The 18,754-nt window shown below is 37.4% G+C and overlaps 1 protein-coding gene across 1 annotated transcript in view; it reads right to left on the reverse strand.

Moving 5' to 3' along the window:
- The window catches only part of Kap3 (kinesin associated protein 3), a 47,365-nt gene that overhangs the window by 24,802 nt on the left and 3,809 nt on the right, over positions 1 to 18,754 (reverse strand). Inside the window, exons 3-9 of the mRNA XM_083138478.1 lie at positions 18,116 to 18,284; positions 17,166 to 17,366; positions 13,487 to 13,623; positions 9,269 to 9,485; positions 6,619 to 6,797; positions 4,591 to 4,753; positions 1,059 to 1,159 (exon numbers count right to left, since the gene is read on the reverse strand). Coding sequence (XP_082994604.1) covers positions 1,059 to 1,159; positions 4,591 to 4,753; positions 6,619 to 6,797; positions 9,269 to 9,485; positions 13,487 to 13,623; positions 17,166 to 17,366; positions 18,116 to 18,284 — 1,167 coding nt within the window. The remainder of the gene's footprint in view (positions 1 to 1,058; positions 1,160 to 4,590; positions 4,754 to 6,618; positions 6,798 to 9,268; positions 9,486 to 13,486; positions 13,624 to 17,165; positions 17,367 to 18,115; positions 18,285 to 18,754) is intronic.

Raw genomic sequence — 18,754 nt, forward strand, 5'->3', positions numbered from 1 at the left:
AAGGCATGCTAAGCATCTTATATTAGGTGATGCACACGCAGGTTACCAAATGGCTAACAGCAACATATACTAGCCTGACATAGCACAGTGGAAACTGTAGGCCTATATGTCATTAGACCATTTGAAGAAAAGTTTGAAAACTCAAAAAATACACTGAAAGATTTCACTTTAGAGTTTATTAACACAAGTGTGTGAGGTGTCTTTAGACTACATGAACTGGAAAAAAACAAAACAAGATATAACTCGCTGTTGAGTGTATGTGTGATGATATGAGACCCATGATGCCTCCTCCATGATAACATCAAGGTTAAGACAGAAAATGAAGGAACTTCTCTAAAACTAAATTGGAATCAAATGCGCTGGCTGAAGGCTCACAATCTATGAGCAGCACAACTGATCTCTACAGTGAAAAACAACCTATTTGACCAACTCAAACATGGAGGTATTGATGTTGAGGGTTTTGTATCGCCTACAGTTTATACACAAGGTCAGTACATTGAGTCCCATTGTGTTCATTTTTGGACTAGACCCTGCTACTTTTCTTCAAGTAGCTCTCTAATTGCCCTTAGGATGCTGGGTAAACTAACATTTTGGAGCTCCCAAATCCAGGACCACTCACACCAAGGCAAAAATGTTCACCATTTATATGATAAACCTTAAATCAACTCAAAGACCTTACCAATCATTCAATACAAGGATAGATATACAAAGCACAACAAACATTAAACATTTGCCACTTACACTTTTCTGAGATTAAAGGTGAATTTTTATTTTCATCTGCTTGGTTGAAGTTTTTGCTCTTTTGATATATTTCACTCAGAATTCTGTTCCTTGCAAGCACTTACATAAATGAACAAATTGCTCTGGGTCAACAGCCACAGTAGCAATGCTTCTGTGTGCCAATTTTTAACATATTATCTTTAAAAGGGTATAAAAAATACAGCTGTGTCACAACTGCAAGTGAATCTGAGAATAAAAAAGAGCGAGAGAGAGATATCCAATAAAGAGAAAATAAACTGAAAATTACATCTGAATACATCAATTCATTTTCAACTTACCATTGGTACACAATCAGTATACGTAAACATTGATTTGCACCGGTCATCCATGCTCAAGTGATATAATATTCCTAAACAAACAGCTCTGTGCCGCTCATCATCTAAAAAAAAATTTAAAAAATAGAAAATTATTTGTAAATTGTCCCAGAATTAAGTGTAGTATATTTTCTGAAACCACTCTATACAGTATGGAATTTGACTATTTGTGCATAAGGTAATATGTACTATATATATATTTCAGCAATTGTGTATACAGGGATCACCAAACTGTTGCTCACAAACAACTGGATCTAAGTAGATTGTGAACGGTATTGGTAGCAATCTTGAGGGAAACATTGGCAACGTTACATCTTCATACTGATTGCATGTTGACCACACACGGTGAACAGTTCAGTCAATATTTCAACAAGCAATAATTAACAGCAATCGCCAATACAATAGAATAATTCTCGGCCTCTCGTGCAATTAAACCTTGATATAGATAAAAACTTGCGTACGAACAACAGTAACAAATTTTAGGGCAGAGCTGAAAAAAGAAGCACCCCTCTATGCCAAATGTCAAATTCTCAATAACTACCATAGTTATAAATTTTTGAAGACTGACATACTCAAGGTAACGTAAATTATAATTTTTCTTGTATGTACGCATTGCTTGCATTGTAAAAATATTTTTTTTTTGTACTCTACGGTTATTACAAGCATAAAAACATAGTTCTTCGTTGTGACGTTTCAGGAGAACACATGCTCCCTTCATCAGACATTTATTTTTAGTTTGATTCAAGATACAAGCAGTCTGTTTTATTTTTATTTCAGATAAAAAAAATTGATCACATTATTTTTTTATTTAAAAATTATGAATCCCAAATATCATCAGGCAATTCAAAATCATCATTGCTTTCACAGTTTCTTGATGTTTTCAGTTATATTAAATTTTAAAGATGGTGGCTTACTCCACTTGTGAAAAAGAAAACTCCATAGTGGGTCTATGTTGCCATTTTCATTATTTAATTTAATCCAGTGAGCTTCTGCAATGAACGAAGCTTCCCAGACATTCAAATCTATGCTTCCAGTCACTCTTTTTAAAACCTTTCTCTTTTTAATCAAATGCTTCTCTTCGATGATGTGAGCTGACAAACCTGTTCTTGGGTTTAAATTTATAATGTCCAAATTGTGTTTCTGCCTGTTTGTGACATCTTATTGCCATTTTCCTTGCTGTTTGTCCTACATAATCCTTTGAACATGAACAACTTATATTATATATTCCTGTGGTTTTCACATCTGGTAGAGATTTTCTCATTTTGTATTCATTAAATGTACATTCCAAACTTCTTGGTGATCTCAAAACAATTTTGAAATTAAATATTCAAGGGGGGGGGGGGTTGTTTCTAAAACTTTCTCCAGATTCACATTACCATTGTTTTATTATACTTTAATTAATAATACTCATAATTAATTAATTAATAATACTTATAATTAATTAGTTTAATTACTGCTAATAATACTACTAATGCAGCTGCTGTTACTACTAATATCACTATTATTAAGTAGTAGAGATCTACATAAATATACTTATGAAAGCAATATAACAAAATTACTTTCTAGTCTAGTCAACGGTTATTTGTATATGATAGGTAAGACATTTTAAGTGTGAAGAAAATCCATAAAAACAAGCAAATATATTAAATTAATTGAAAAAATCAAAATATGAAACTCATCCAAGGAGCTGCGGTGGTCTAGTCTGACAACCTCGTGGGAAATGTTGATTGAATTCCCGGTTATGGTTGTAATTTTTCCAGCCTTGTCCCCGCGACCAGCCTCATACCAATGGGTACCTGAGAGCAACCCTGGGGGATAAAGGCTGCTGGAGCATGGTGCTGATCACATCACCCGCAAAATGGCCGAGATCAAGAATGTGTGGGGCCCCACCACACCACTACACGTGCCTTCATAGCACGGTGCTATATGCACGGGGAAATTTGCATTATACCTTTACCTACGGAACTCACCCAGGATGATGATGAGGCACGAGAATACATGTTGCTAAATTTCACTGAGTATGTTTTCGTTCAAAAGTAAGTTTATAGACACTCCAACACATTTATCACTTCTAGGTGATTCACAAACCACTTCTTCAACATCATTTAATGATGTGGATGTAGACTCAGCATCACTTCAGAGTTCACAAGGGGATGCAAAATCAATACCGGAATGAACGTTTGCAATAACGTCGGCACACTGCGACGAAGCAAGGAATTTTCACAATTCTCGTGAGAGTCACTACGTGACTATTTGCAAAAAAAATTTCAAAATTGAACTTTGCGGCCACTTAAGATTGTTTAGACATATCGACGGATCCGAAACTACACTGTTAAGATTTATGACAAACGTGCCAATACCGCTCTCAAAATCTTCTATGCACGGGCACGATAATTCACATCTGGATTGTCTCGCTGTTCTTACCAACAAAACATTTCACAATAGTTAAGCTTATTGTAGTTCGAATTCAGAAATTCAAACGTATACCGCGCAAACAATGGGAAGGCAAACTGGTGATTGTGTATTCTTGTTGGCCTAGCATTTGTCTTCATCAGAAGCTTACAACAAACCAAGAACTTTATTTAGTTAATTCTCATTTTTCACAGAAAAAAAAATACATGTTCGTTGAACATTGTTGCAGCTGATATACAAAACAACTTTTTTTCTTTTAAATCATAGTTGCCCTCATATTTAATTTTCAAGAATTCGTGTTTATTTTCAAGGCATTCACTATTAAAGGCACGTGTGTTTGGAATGTTGTGCTTTTCTTTATGCTGTATGGGAATAATAATTCAAATTATTATTATCATTATTACTGTCGCAGATCTTTGACTGTGATAAATTAGCCACTTTTAATTTTTTCTACAGCATTTTCCAAATATTTCAAAAGCTCAAGGGTGGGGGGGGGTTAACCTGGTAACCCAACCCCCCTTGCATATGCCACTGATGCAAACAAATTTCTTTTCAACAGATTTCTCATCTTTGTCCATATTTCTCTTTTCCTTTAGTTTTCTTGTGACTTATTATGCTTGTAATAACCGTAGACTACAAGAGAAATAACGTAAATTAACTTGATTGACTTGTCTTGCTATGAAAGACAATGGATATACAGTGATTTGTCAATATTCTAGAAACTAGAAGATAAAATTTCCAGAACCTTCTGTAATGTTTTAACTTACTTTATGCTTGAAGTATCTTTTTTGAGTTGAAATACAAAACCACTAGCTCCAGTTGCAAGAAACACCACATTTTAAAGCGTTTCATTTTACTTAGAAATGACAACTTCAATTCTGTATACTTTCCAGGACTCAAAGTGTCAGTCTAAATTTTACATACTTCTCAGAATGCAACCAAACTCCAAGAACTACTTTCCGATATCCATGTATCTGTGCACCAACTCTACAATGTTTATTTCAATTTGATTTATGCATAAATAGGTGCTCATAATGCTACCCAATAATGTGGATTGAAGGAAATATCTAGCTTATCTACTTACTGAGCAGATTGACTAGTTTCGGGAGAAGGCCAACACGAATCATTTTGTTCCTCAGTTCAGTGTCAAAGGAGAGATTCAGCAGGAGCTTCAGCACAACATGAACCAGATCTTGGTTACCGGAAGAGACTAGCTTTGGCAGTTTCTCAACAACATTAAGATCAGCCTGGAAGAAAATTCGAAGGAATTATCTGAAGAGTACAAAATACCATGAACACGATACTTTTTTAAATGTATGTTGAATGCTGGAAGAAAACACACTTTAAAAGTACAATTGCTTCTCTACTTTTGAGGAAATAAAATATTCCATTTAGGCCAGAAAGCTCTGTAAGGGTTGTTGATATAAAAATTAATGAAGTTGTAGTAGTTATATCATCATCAATATTAGTATTGTTGTTATAAATTAATATACAGTGAAACTTCAATTTTACGTTTTTCAGGGAACCAAGCTGAAAAAATTTAAAATGTGGAAAAATGTAAAATCGAGGAAAATTTTGTAACATTTTGCTATGTTGGGAACATCAAGATTGAATGTATAATGCGGGAAAATGTAAAATCTGAGAACATAAAATCGAGGTTTCACTGTATGTGTAAAACTATTATTATTAATGTATTCCCTTTTTGCTTATTGACAATTTCTTCCAGTATTCTTAAATACTTCACATGATTTTCCTTTATAGTTCCTTGTTGCATTTTAGTCATATTACATCTCTCAAAACTTGGACAACAGAAAACCCATCCTGTTCTTCAGCTCAATAGCTTAAGTTCAGAGTTAGGTAAGCAGGATGTTGGGTGGGAGTAGCTCACACAACCTTTAGTTGTAATGCACTTGATATTTTTTAATTAACTTTGTTATAAATGTGACTAATTATTGAAGTGTATGATCCTCTTGTCATTTTGACAAATTCAAACTTACATTTTTGTATAGGCGTAGCAGATGCTCGCTCTCTTAACTTTTTTCCCAATTCTTCCACATCGTGGTCTGGTCCACCGATATTTTCGAAAAATTGGGGTTAAATAATCAAATTAAGTACGTTATTCATCTCAATCCCGGGTTTCTGGGAAAAGCCCATAGATGTAGCGGTGAGTATTTTGTCAAAGGTAAGGTAAAATTTGCAATCAAGGTAGGAGAAATTGTCCATTTGCACCTCTCTGCAGATGTCCTTGCTGCTAGCCAAAGCCACACAAATTACAAATATACACAGAGTTAACATAAATGGGTTATTAGACTTGCACAGCTCCAAATTGAAAAACATGATGTCATCATGTTGACCAAAAAATTGTTATTTTGAAAAGCATTATACTTACAAAATGACTGCCCTATGTAGTCACAGACACTTCTGGCTGTAACAACGCCATTGACTTTCAATGGGATCATTACAACCCAAAACTGTCTGCGACTGTACCACTATAATGCAAAATAGCATTCAAGCATTCTAATATATAAATGATAGATCTTCAGTATTAAATAATATTCAAATGTCTCCAATAATATTTCCATATACATTACCAACAAATAAACCAATACCAAAAGCCTTTTTTCATACGAAATACTGCTAATGATGAGGTTTATCAACGTAAAAATAATTTTCATTCTCTACTCTTTAGCTATTAAATAGCTCACTGGCACATACAGGACAACTTACTGAAAATATGAGGCTTAAGCAGGGTTTGGTAATTCCTTGCTATTGCTCTACCACTGTGCTCCCAAATCAACATTCAGTTTCACTCCTTATATCTATGGACACTATGACCATTCTGCAATATTAAGTTGCCTGTGTAAGCATTGAAGAATTACAGACATTGCCCTGCACTTGAGAGAACTATTTCAAATTGAATTTGCTATTAGAATATGAAACAGCTCATTCATTTTGATAGATTGGTAGCTCAGTGGCTGTGTAATGACATGGAATGCCAATGGCTCAGGTTTGAATCTTGTTCAAGCCTCGAATTTTCACAGATCAAGTTAACTTCCAAAATAGTTACATTATATGAACTGTAAAGAAGAAAATGGCACTAAATGCAACATACCATGTCATCTTTGTTTTCTCTAAATACTGATAACTTTTTCAAAAATGTGACTACTAGGATTAAGAGATCTTGGTTGTCTCTATCTAATGCCTTGATTAACATTCCCACAATGTTCTTCTTCCTCATTTTATCCTCCACCTTTGTATCTTCAGCGATATTCAAGAGCAGATAAAATGCCACTGTCAAGAAAAGAGAAACATATTAAGAAAACTAAACATAATTTTAATTTTTTTTATTGAACACCATAAGAATAATAAGGAACACATTAACCTGGGACACAAGATAAGGAAGTATGAGCCATCACCATTTTTACAAAGATTGACAATTATATCTGCAGTGAACATGTAAAATGAGACCACTGCTATGTAGGATGTGTTTAATTATTCCTGTTGTAGTTTACAGTTGTTACGTGCATTTAAACACACGTTTTGATGCGATATCTTTGAAAATTTCACCATTACTTACTGTTTTCATAATAAACATGAATATATATATATACACAAAGGCTGTCGCAGAGAAGGTGAGACAGATTTTTTCCTGGCTTGGCAACACTGACTATGGTTTCGACACTAGTCACGTCGTGTAGGATGACTCATTCTGTTTCCGTAGCAAGTTGTCACATGTTGCGAAACCACGTTAGTGAGCAGCTGTGTTGGTTTACGTGGAACGTGTTTAGTTTACCCCTCCAGGTTTTTGTGCATAACATTGCTTGTCGCGATGAGTATTCAAGATGAACAGCGAGATGCCATAAAATTTTGTTGGCGTTTAGGGAAAAGTGCTGCGGAAACATATGCAATGTTTCAACAGGCATATGCCGATCAAGACAGACTGAGTAGAGCCACAGTATTACCAAGGAGTCATTGAGACTCTGCGCCAGCACGTAGCAAAAAAGAGGCTGCATTTGAAGAACTCCTTCATATTGCACCACGATAACGCATGTCCGCATACCGTGTGGGCTTTTCAGTATTACGCGACGAAGAGAAAAATTGAAATTTTCCCACATTCAGCATACAGCCCAGACCTTGCACCCAGCGACTTTTGGCTATTTCCACTTTCAGAGGCCGCTTTACGTGGTCGTCATTTCATGACGAACAAAGAAGTGATCACCGCAGCGCAAGTTTTCTTCAGATCGCTACCTGACAACGAATTTTCAAAGACATTCACAAAGTGGCAGGAGCGTATGGACGCTTGCTTAGCTGTCAATGGTGCCTATTTTGAAAAATATGTACGTCTACTCGATATGGCTGATTCTGAATAAAAATTTTGTGGTTTGTAATTTTTTTGTTCCATTTTAATGATACTTGGAGGGGTCCATGTACATGCTTGTCTTTTAACTGTTACGCAGTCACGACTTTTTGACCTATTGTGCTCAGTTTGGTCTCAATCGGCAGCTAATAAACCAAATTTTCACCCTAGTATATTTGCTAGCCAATGGAGGTCGCCGTTTTCCTATACAGGAATTAGTCTCACCTTCTCTGCAACAGCCTTTGTGTATATATATATGCTTGTGAAATATAGTCTTCATTTGTTTCAGCAAGAAGCTTTCAAGACTTCATCATGTTTTTATATCATTTTTGGTCTGATGCAGTCTGGTGAATTCTGGAAAGTGAACTTTGTTTGGGACTGGAACTAAATGGGATGTAAACCTCTGTGCAATGTGGCTCCACCTGGGATTGAACTGGAGACCCCTTCGTTACAAGATAACAGTTAATAGTACCTAATATTTGGACAGATAATATGTAAGCTAAGATTAGGCAAGACCAAGATACTCCTCAGCACATTGCAAAATGGCATAAAGTCAAATGGGTAATGAAGTAAGGGCCCACACATTCAAAATATGGGCCACTTATGGAGGTGATGTGATCAGCACTACAATCCAGCCACTTTTACTTCACCCTGGTACCCATCTGTTAAAGAGGCTGGGTGAACCCCAGAGCCAGTCCATGCAGGGATATTGCTAGAAAGTTTCCACTGAAATCACCCACCCTGAGAATCAAGCTTGGGTCTTGTGTGTGGCAGTTAGATGTCCTACTAACTTGAGCACCAGGGTTCTAGCATACCAACATGATAATAAAATAAAAATAAAGAAGTTTAACAACAGAAGTTGCTCGTTTTGGCACATGAGGATTTCTTCTATTATTTTCAGGCTTGAAATAAGTGATTTAATGCTGAACAGGGTGACCCAGTAGCATTCTTACTGGTTTATGGCCCAATCCAGCCAACACTTGGTGCTGCCCATGCTCTTCACTGATGTTTGTTTGATTTGTAGTTTTAAGTCCACTTTATGCACAGATTGGCTAATAGGGACTGGACTTATATTCTAAATTTGGATCAGAACCTAGGGACTGGACTTATATTCTAAATTTGGATCAGAACCAATGTGCCATGTGCCTTCACCAGGTATCAAACCCGGGACCCCTTGATTACAAGGTGACAACATTACCACTTCACCATCAGGGAGGCCCTCCATTGATGTGAATACTAAACATATTGATTTACAACATATAAGCAAGACTCTAAAGTTAACTTCTCAATGGTCTATTACAACAAAATACTGGAATAATTTCCCAGATATTACATTGTCCTGCATTTTTATTGAGACAACTCTGAAGAATATACATCAAGGTTCCACTATACATAAATTATTTACCTCTCAACAGTTGATCTTGCTTCTTGAGTAGAACATGGTATTTCCGACAACTTTTCTCATAGTCTCGTCTTAACTTCTGAGCCTCTGTCATGTCAGTGGTTTCTGATGCACCAGCCATGGCACTCTCACTAATACGCTTGCGATTTTTCAAGTCATCTATCCACTGATCATGTCTCCTCAATTCAAAATCTATTACCTCTACACACAGTGATCCAATCTGTAATGAGTAAAGCTATATTTATTCAGGTTCAAATTTCATTAAAAAACCACAATACAAAACAAAACTTTCATCTGCACTAGTTTTATGGAATAGCTTACGGCACAGAGTATACCTTTGAGGTTGCATGAAAATTGTGGCTCAAAAAGGAATTGATCCATGTTTTTTTTCTATTCAAGAGAATAATGTTCTTGCAACATTTTTCAAAATATGAACAAAAATGCATTATAAAAAAACATTGTTATGTGAAATATCTCCAATCAAAAAGTTAGTTAAAAGAGTTGAATTAATTTTCATTCCCGCATACTGGCAAGTAAAGGAAATGCATTTTCGGAACATCTCTGAGGTGTTCTTATGCGCAAGTTGAAAGCGAGTCGCACAGAAACCGAATCAGCTGGTGAGGGAGTTGCAACACGTGACTGTTGGCACGTGTGTACAATTCTCGAGCAGCGTTGCAAGTGAACAAAAAAACAATGACTCAATGCAGAATTGTAGAACAACAAAAGCTCACTATCAAAACAATACAATGAGCTTACATTATGTGTTGTAAATACTGCAAATACAATCAAATGAAGAAACCAATGATTTATTCCAGGTCTTCGATGGCGTCCAGTTCGGAATCTGAATCGGACATTTCGCAACAAGAATCTTCTGCACTCAAGAATGAATCGTCTGCACTGCTACTACTGTCGCCAACACTGAAAGTAAGATGCTCTATTTCTGGTTCCAGCAAACCCTCCGTATTGTTCCTCAGTTTTTCTAACATTGCTGCAACATGACTGCCATTCTTCCTCACCAATCACCGAAAACGCTTCCTTACACAGTTCCCACACATCATTTAATTTGAAAGTCACATTGCGATTTGCAACCCATTGTTTAGAAATGCTCCCGATTTTCTCTATAGCATTTAAATCGGGATGATATGCAGGCAAGCGAAGGACAGTGTGGCCATGTTCATTCATCAGTTCATCTAAAATGTATGATTTCATCTTTGTTTTGTGCAGTTTTATAAGGCTGTAAAGTTCAGGCTTGAACATATCATCCGTAAATGATATATTGTTTTTTAATAGCCACTCTTACATTTCCTTTTTCTTGGTGTTACACGAAGGGCATCTTTCTTTCTGAATATTGTGGTAGGATGCGTTGTCGATTACGAAGACGGAATTTGAGGGCAAATTTGGAATGACCATTTCTCTTATCCACCGCATGTAATTGTTGGAATTCATCTCCGAGTGGTAGTCTCCAGTTTTCTGATTTGATTTAAATATCAGAAGGGCGATAGGGATGAACCCCTTGTCACTGCCTGCATGGATAATAATGAGACGTTGCTCTTTGGATATTGCAGATTTCAGGCCCCCGAGACTATCGTCGCACCATGTTTTAGTGGTTGTGTGGGAACTATGGATGTATGTTTCATCGGTATATACAATAGGACGGCCTTCCCGACGATATCTACTGATGGCCCGTAAATAAGCAATCCTTGCATTCCGAATGTCATTCCTCTCAATAAGCACACGTCTATTAGTTTCCACTTTCTTCCACCTAAACCAAAGTTTTTTGAAGATCTTCAATAAACTGGTTGCCTGCCCTATATATCCGATGGTTTTCCTTAATTTTGCAAGCACAGATTTTACTGTTGGGACTTGCCTGTCTATGGCGTAAAATTCATTAATTGTTCTCCGAACAACGCACATGTCAAAATCATCTATATCAGTACACGGCCGCGGACGATTTTTATTTCTACGGGGTGTGCTCTATGATGACGATGATCAAGCACGAACCGCCGAACTTTCCTTCTTAATTGATTTTACCATACTTAAAGATACACCTGTCGCAGCACAAACACGGTCAATAACTTTTTTAAGAGGCAACTTCAAATCATTTTTGTCAGCCTCTTCTTGCATGAATTGCAAGACGTTAGCCACAACTTCACGTGTTTGTCGCCTAAGCCTTCTATGGTAAACTTTGGAATTAACAGGAGGCATATTTTATGTGAGGAACACACTACGAAATCGCACTTCTATCACTCAGCAACAAGCTCAAGCCTAGCACCAGATCCTCGCACCTTGGTATCATTTTCACGAATGATTTCTGAGCATGTCATTCTGCGCAACCTGCTATACCGTCACAAGGAAGAAGACCATTTTAGGCTCGCTGACTAGCAAAGCGACAGAACTCAGAGCTGTTCCGAAAACGCGTTGCCTCTACAACACGTGATCTTCCCCGATATTTCCAGGTTTCCTGGCTATTCCATGTTTTTTTACTCAAGTTGATTTCCCTGACTTTACCAGAATTTCAAGGTCAGTGTGAACTCTGTTTATAGTTAACGGAATGCTTAATATTCCACACACAAATAGTAACAGACTGAATTTCTGGTCATATGCAACGTCATTCCAGCTTATAAATAATGCAGTTTGGATTGTAACCTACCATCCAGACAAAGACCCCAAAATAGAATAAAAATTACAAGCTGTAAACTTCACATTTTATGGTAAATCTGAATTCATCTTGACTTTGAAAAGTAAATTAATGTAATTAACAGGTTTAATATACTGTATGTTTGATATTTAAGCAATATTAGTTGGTCATTTTTAAATACCGTATTTACGTGTGTATAATGCGCACCCTGGTTTTTGATGGGGAAAAGTGACAAAAAATTCTATCTCGTGTATAATGCGCAGTATAATCCAGGTTCAAGAAATAGCTTTCTTAGTTGTAGGTCGTAAAGCTGTTGCTATGTCAATCAAGAGCTATTGACATCATACCTATTCAATGAGTCACCAACCCAAGCCATCTCTCCCCTCTCCCTCCACTGTGTTCAGCATCCCAAAGCTTTCACTCCTTAACCACCTTGTTTATTCTGTAATAGTAGAAAGGGAGATCAAAATTATGTTATGGATTTGCAGTGCTCAGGAAGTTATTTTCTGTTATTTCTTGCCCAACAAATACTGCAGATACACATCCTATGTGACGGGAGGTGTATGCTCGAATTCTGCTCGAATGGCATTGCTTTTCTTGAGTCACAGAACATTACATTCCGAAGTGAAAAATCATGGAAAATGGCCTTTGAACTTTTATGCATGGTTTTGCTCATTTTCCCTCTACTTTTTTTCTAAAAAAAAAAAAAAAACCTTCAAAATATATACTTTTTCCATGACTGATGTAACATTTGTAAGAGGCCCATTCAGGACCCTCAAACTAACAGTTAGCAGAACAAAATTTCTATCATTAAGGCATTTACACACTCCATACATGTCCTATTATTTAGCCAGTAATACATTTTAATTATTATTTTCTTTCTCCTTATCTTTTCTTTCATCCAAAGTTCCACAAAAATCAGAACGTTCCTTCATTTTGTGATGAGCTTATTTCAACTGCATTGCACATTAGTGTCGCCATCTTTGAATGGAATACTGTTGCCATATTCAGAAACTACAGAATTCAAGCTTTACAATGATATATAACATGATAGGGATCCATAAACATGAAATAATATTCCGTGCATAATACGCACCACAGTTTTTGGGTGCAAAAATTTTGGAAAAAAGTGTGCATTATACATGAGTAACGGTATTTCAAGTTGTGGTTTGTTAATTTTTCTCACTATTTAACCCAGTATTTAGGATTTTTGACTGGGCCGTGCTGTGTAAATACCGCAGCAAGACCTTAATTCAAGGCAGACTCAAGGGTAGAGATGGCAAAAGAACCATCAGTCATCTGAAATCATAAAAAATACATTTCAAATTCTTAGTAGAATGTTGTGGCTCAAGAGCTAGGTGGTTCTAAGTTGGGCCTGAGCCAGGATTGACAAGAAAAGGGTATCACCTTGTGTCTTACCAGTTGCTAAAAGGCCTAAGATATATTTTTGGATGGCATGCACATGAAAAATACAAAACAATTGTTAATAACTTTTCCAGCTAACATCATAAACGTATCAAGGAGGATTGGGGGCCACATTCCAAAACTGAAGTACATGTAGCTAGATGTAGTTGTTAGCATACCTTGTATTGAACAATGACAGAATGGAAAATGGAAAATGTTGAAAAGCAGAAAAAGATGTATATGATATTGGTGCTTAATTCAATACTTCGTTTCCAGTCTTCTCGGAGAACTCTTGCCAAGGCACCCAACAATGTCTCTGCAAAGGAAAGAAACGTGAAGTTACTTACTAGAACCACCAACTTCATTTCATTTAAATACCAGGTGGCCCACATAAAAGTAGCCCAGCCGGGTAATACCAGACAAGCTAATAATTGTGTGTAACTCTCGGACGTCTCTGCCACGCGATGCAGTTAGCACCTTGTGGGGTCAATTTCTGTCTGGTGCCGCAATGTGGCGCCGGCGTGGCTGCCCAATGTGCAGTTGTTTAGTTTTGTTGTTTGGCTGGAATTCCCTGCTTAGCATTTCTGATAAACAAGTCGCGTTGAGAAGATGGTGTTTTCCGTGCAGCAGCAAATTGTGATAGTGGTCAATTAAGAACACACAAGAGGCCTTCACTGCCAGGTACCCAGGAACAAAACCACCTGTGAAACACTGTGTTCAGAACCTGGTGCAAAAATGGCATGAAACCGGGTCTGTCGTGCATATGAGTAGGCGGAAACCAAATGTTGTCCCAACACCGGAGGTCGTCCGTGATATTCAGCAGTGGATAACACAAAGCCCGAGAAATTCTACCTGAAAACTATCCAAGCAGGTAGGTGTGTCACGAACAACGTGTCAGCGTATGCTGAAGTCTCCAACACTGAATCCATACCGATTAACATGTGTTCAGGAACTGAAGGAGCCGGACACAAATAAATGGGTTGTGTACTGTAATTGGTTACTAACAATGATTGCGGACAGATGTTTGGACCCTCTGCTGTACTTTATGTCCGACGAAGCGTGGTTCCATTTATCGGGTTACGTGAATGCACAGAATACGTGGTAGTGGTCTTCCAAGAATCCACATATCCTGCACGAAACACCCCTCCATGACCAAAAAATTGGTGTTTGGTGTGCAGTTTCAGGAACACATATAGTGGGTCCAGTGTTCTTTGAATCAACAGTGAACAGTTTATCGTGGCTTCTTGCAAACATTTTACGACAAACTGACACCAGAAGAAAGACTATACTCCTACTTCCAACAAGATGGAGCCACATGCCACACTTCGAACGAATCCCTGGTGCTGGTGCATGAACTGTTTACAGAATTGATTGATTGATTTAGTTTATTTTACTTCGCGTTTTGTGCCTCTTGGCTAATTTGCGAAGATGGGGATGAGTGATGAAATGATGAAATTGATGAATGGACATTCACAAACAACCAAGCCCGACCGGGATTCGAACCCGGGACCCTTGGCCTCGCAGCGCGATGTGCTAACCACTCGGCCACAGGATCGGGCGAACTGTTTACAGAAGAGCGCACAGTAAGCAATTAGTTGTGGCCCCCTCGTTCCCTGGATTTGTCCTGTGATTTTTAACTCTGGGGATGCTTAAAGCAGAAGGTGTATGCAAATAACCCCCATACTCTGGCTGAACTGCAGCAAAACATTACCAACACCATCCAGAACATCACCCGTGAAGAGCTACAGGCTGTGTCAGTCAGCCAATAACCTCCGATGTGCGCAGAAGTGTCTCGACGTTAACGGGGGCCACTTTCAGCATCGCATGTAACATGCAGTTAAGCCAATGTTCATATTTTCTTACTCTTTCTTTCGGTCGGTATCTGGTATTACCATGCCGGGCTACTTTTATGTGGGCCACTCTATATAATGCACTGTTTCATATCAATTCAAGTGTCTCTGAACATTTTAAGAAATAAAAAAATGCCCTCCTGATTGGACAAAGAACTATGAATTTTTTTATGTGTAGTGTGGTCCAAGTCATTCATCAGTGTTAAATGCAACAAGAATATAACTGTAATCTTAAGACACTTGTGGCAATATACTAATATGTGAATTCATAACATGTTGAAATGTTGGTATTAATTCACAACTAAACTTCCAGTGAACAATTAATGTTTTAAGGACAGATGAAATGAACACAAGTTAACATCAGGGTTGCTACGATTTTATGATTATGAAATTCCCTGACATTTCCAGGTTTTCCAGTCCAAAAATATGTTTTTTCCAGGCATGTTTATCATCATGATATTTGCTTTTGTACCTTGTGTTTTTCAATTAAATATATAATCTGTTTATTATTATGAATTCACCTTCACAAATTTTTTTAAGTAAATTTCATTCTACACACACAAGAACACATGAAAATTTGAAGAGTAAAAGGCAAAATTACAATTGGCATCAAATGTGTTGGGTGCTACGATCACGTGCATCTAGCCTTCAGGCTAAGGTAACAGAGTTACATTATTTCACCACAACAGATCTCCACAATATAAAAACAGGAAAGTTCATAAACCATACACAATTTTTTATTTTCTGGCAGATTGATAGTGTCGTAGAAACCTTAGCTTCACCAACCTATCTGATAATTATGATCATATTGTCAATGTACTTTATTTATCAATCAGATATCTGGACTGCAAGTTTTACTTTGATATTCTTTTCTAATATCTAGTATTAAAAAAGTGAAAATTCATTAAATAAATTCAAAGGAACCATAATTTTGCACAAGACTGAGAATCATAAGAATGAAAGAAACAAGTTTCTAAACTTCTTTTTTGGGAGTGGAATCACAAGACCCGAATTCAGAAGTGGGAGTGAACTGCTTGTTCATTTTGCAACTTTTTCTCTTGCAGACACCAAAATGCACATAAATTGCAGACAATCTGCAAAATTCCCTTAACATTTCCCTGTTTTCCAGATGCTTCTTTTCTTATTTTGATTTGCTTCATTTTACTTTGTTTTTTGTGCCACTTTTGGCTAATTTGCGAAGATGGAGATGAGTGGTGATATGATGAAATTAATGGACACTCACAAACATCCACACCGAGGCCGGGATTCGAACCCGGGACCCCTAGCGTCGTAGCATGATGTGCTAACCACTCTGCCACGGGGGCTGGCTGTTTTCCAGATGCGTAGCAACCCTGAATATAATGTTCGTAATGCTGGAAATTTTGTTTGTTTTAAATAAATATCAGACAATAGCCAAATAACATTGATATAGGGATATATATTGATATTTAGAAACTACAAGGCTAAAAACCATAGCCTTGCTAACCTTAACCATTTTCATCCATCTTGAGTTTGAGTTTCGTTTTACGTCCACTTTTAGGCACAGACTGGACCTACAGTTTAAAGTGGGATCCGAATCACTATGTACCTCCACTAGGTATTGAACCTGGTACACCTTGATTACAAGGTGATGGCATTAGCACTACGCCAGCAGGGAGGCCCTATCCTCTTCATAAGTCATCTACTCAATTTGCTAATGATTGATAGTCTTAACACAAATACTCATCGAAGAACAACAATGGAAGGGGCATTGGAATCTCCGCACAATCCTTTCCAATAAAGTAAAAACACTTCTTAACTTTCTCAAACATGCCACTTTATTGGAAAAGGAGTGTGCAATTGTTTCTATGACACAGAAAGCGAAGTATCTCGAGAAAAGTGAGTGCTTGCAGCATGCCAGTACTGCCATCTATTGATCTATAAAGTCAGAGGCATTACTTTTCATTCATCCTTCGAACTAGCCTATAAAACCAGAAATGGTAGGAAACAGAGAAATTGTGAAACTCACCATTAACAGATAATTCCTCCAAGTTATTGGGATTTCTGGCAAGCTGCAAAATAAGCGCTGATCCTTTGATCTTATCAGAGATGTCTTCATATAGCAATTCAATGTAATCCTCTAAGCAGTTTATGAAAGCTGTTTCTATCTCTGCTGGAATCTCAGATTCTGAACTGGCTGAGCTAGGTCTTGAGGCTTCATTGCTTCTGTCTGCGAAAGAAAAAAACTGTAAGTATTACATTCAGCGTTGCCTTCATTTGCAAGAATGGCTAAACTAGCGTTGGCATGCCAATAAGAACAAAACTTGCACCCATACTAACCGAGTATAATTGTCAATTCCTAACATGACTTTGAATCTAAAAATAGATATACATCGTTCCAAAGCACAGAAATATACTTGTTGTCATATGAGAACCAGAGAAACATAACTTCAAAAATGCTAAGACTTGAAGCTTTCCTGGCGACGAATGATGAATAGATTCTCTCAAACTACTGGACTGCATTATCAAGGAAGCAATAGCCATTCATGAGGAAAAAGATAATCTTAATCGGGACACGGGGCTCGACCTGGACCCAGCTTGGTTAGCGTTAGTTAACCAGAAGCACGCACCCAGCAGATGTGCCACCCGATTGGTCTACCATCTTCACCGGGATCCCCCCCCCCCCATGAACCTATATACACCGGGTTGATGCTCAGAACTGCACTTCTACCCTGAAGCTCTCGAAAGCTTGGAATATTTTCCGCAACTCACCTGGTCAATAGCCTGAGAGAAGCTATTCATCTTCAAAAATGCTGTTTTCAGTTTTGTTTAAATAAAGTCAGATCGACAAATCTTCACTTCTAATCCTTAGCAGTAAGGTGGAGTCATGTATCTCCAATTTACTGACTCTTTTTAGTTCAGGTATATTCCTAAGAATGCATTTTTTCCTCTCTCTGGATACTTATATTACAGTCATACCTTTTTCAGATGCAGATTCTTTCCTGTTCTGCAAGTAGAAAATGAGCTGCTCAACCTCCCTCAACTTTGATGGGTGGATCAGGTTGCATTTGTCAATTACTTCTTTGGCAAGAGCAGATACATCCGAGTTGGCATTTAGACTTTTAATACGAATGATCTTTTGACACTCCTGGAAAATAAAATACCAGTACATTTCAAACTGTGGGAAAATGTCTATGAGTACAGGTACAGAACTACCAGTAACCATCCTTATTTCAATTTTATTACACGGACCGTTTCCCCACCCATGAATTCATAGTTGTCTTCTAATTAACCCTTGAACTAAGACTTGTTCCATGGAACAAGGAGATTTTTCTCATAGTATGTGACTTTTAGAACATACTGCGACTCCGATAGTGGTTGGAGATGCATGTTTTGAGTTCTGTTTGACTCTGTATGGTATGTAATTAGCAATTAGTAAAGTTATATTTCTTTCTTGCTATATTTTGGGAGGGGGGGGTGATGTCCTGAAAATTATGTGCAAATTATGTCCCTCTTTTTTCTCCTTTCTTTTTTTCGCAATGAAACACACTTTTACCAAGGGAAAGAAATAAGTGCAATTTCTTCCACAGTAAAGGAAAACATATCAGTCAATATGCA

The sequence above is a fragment of the Lepisma saccharinum genome, chromosome 1 (assembly GCF_977018435.1).
Source record: "Lepisma saccharinum chromosome 1, izLepSacc3.1, whole genome shotgun sequence".
Classification (NCBI taxonomy): domain Eukaryota; kingdom Metazoa; phylum Arthropoda; class Insecta; order Zygentoma; family Lepismatidae; genus Lepisma; species Lepisma saccharinum.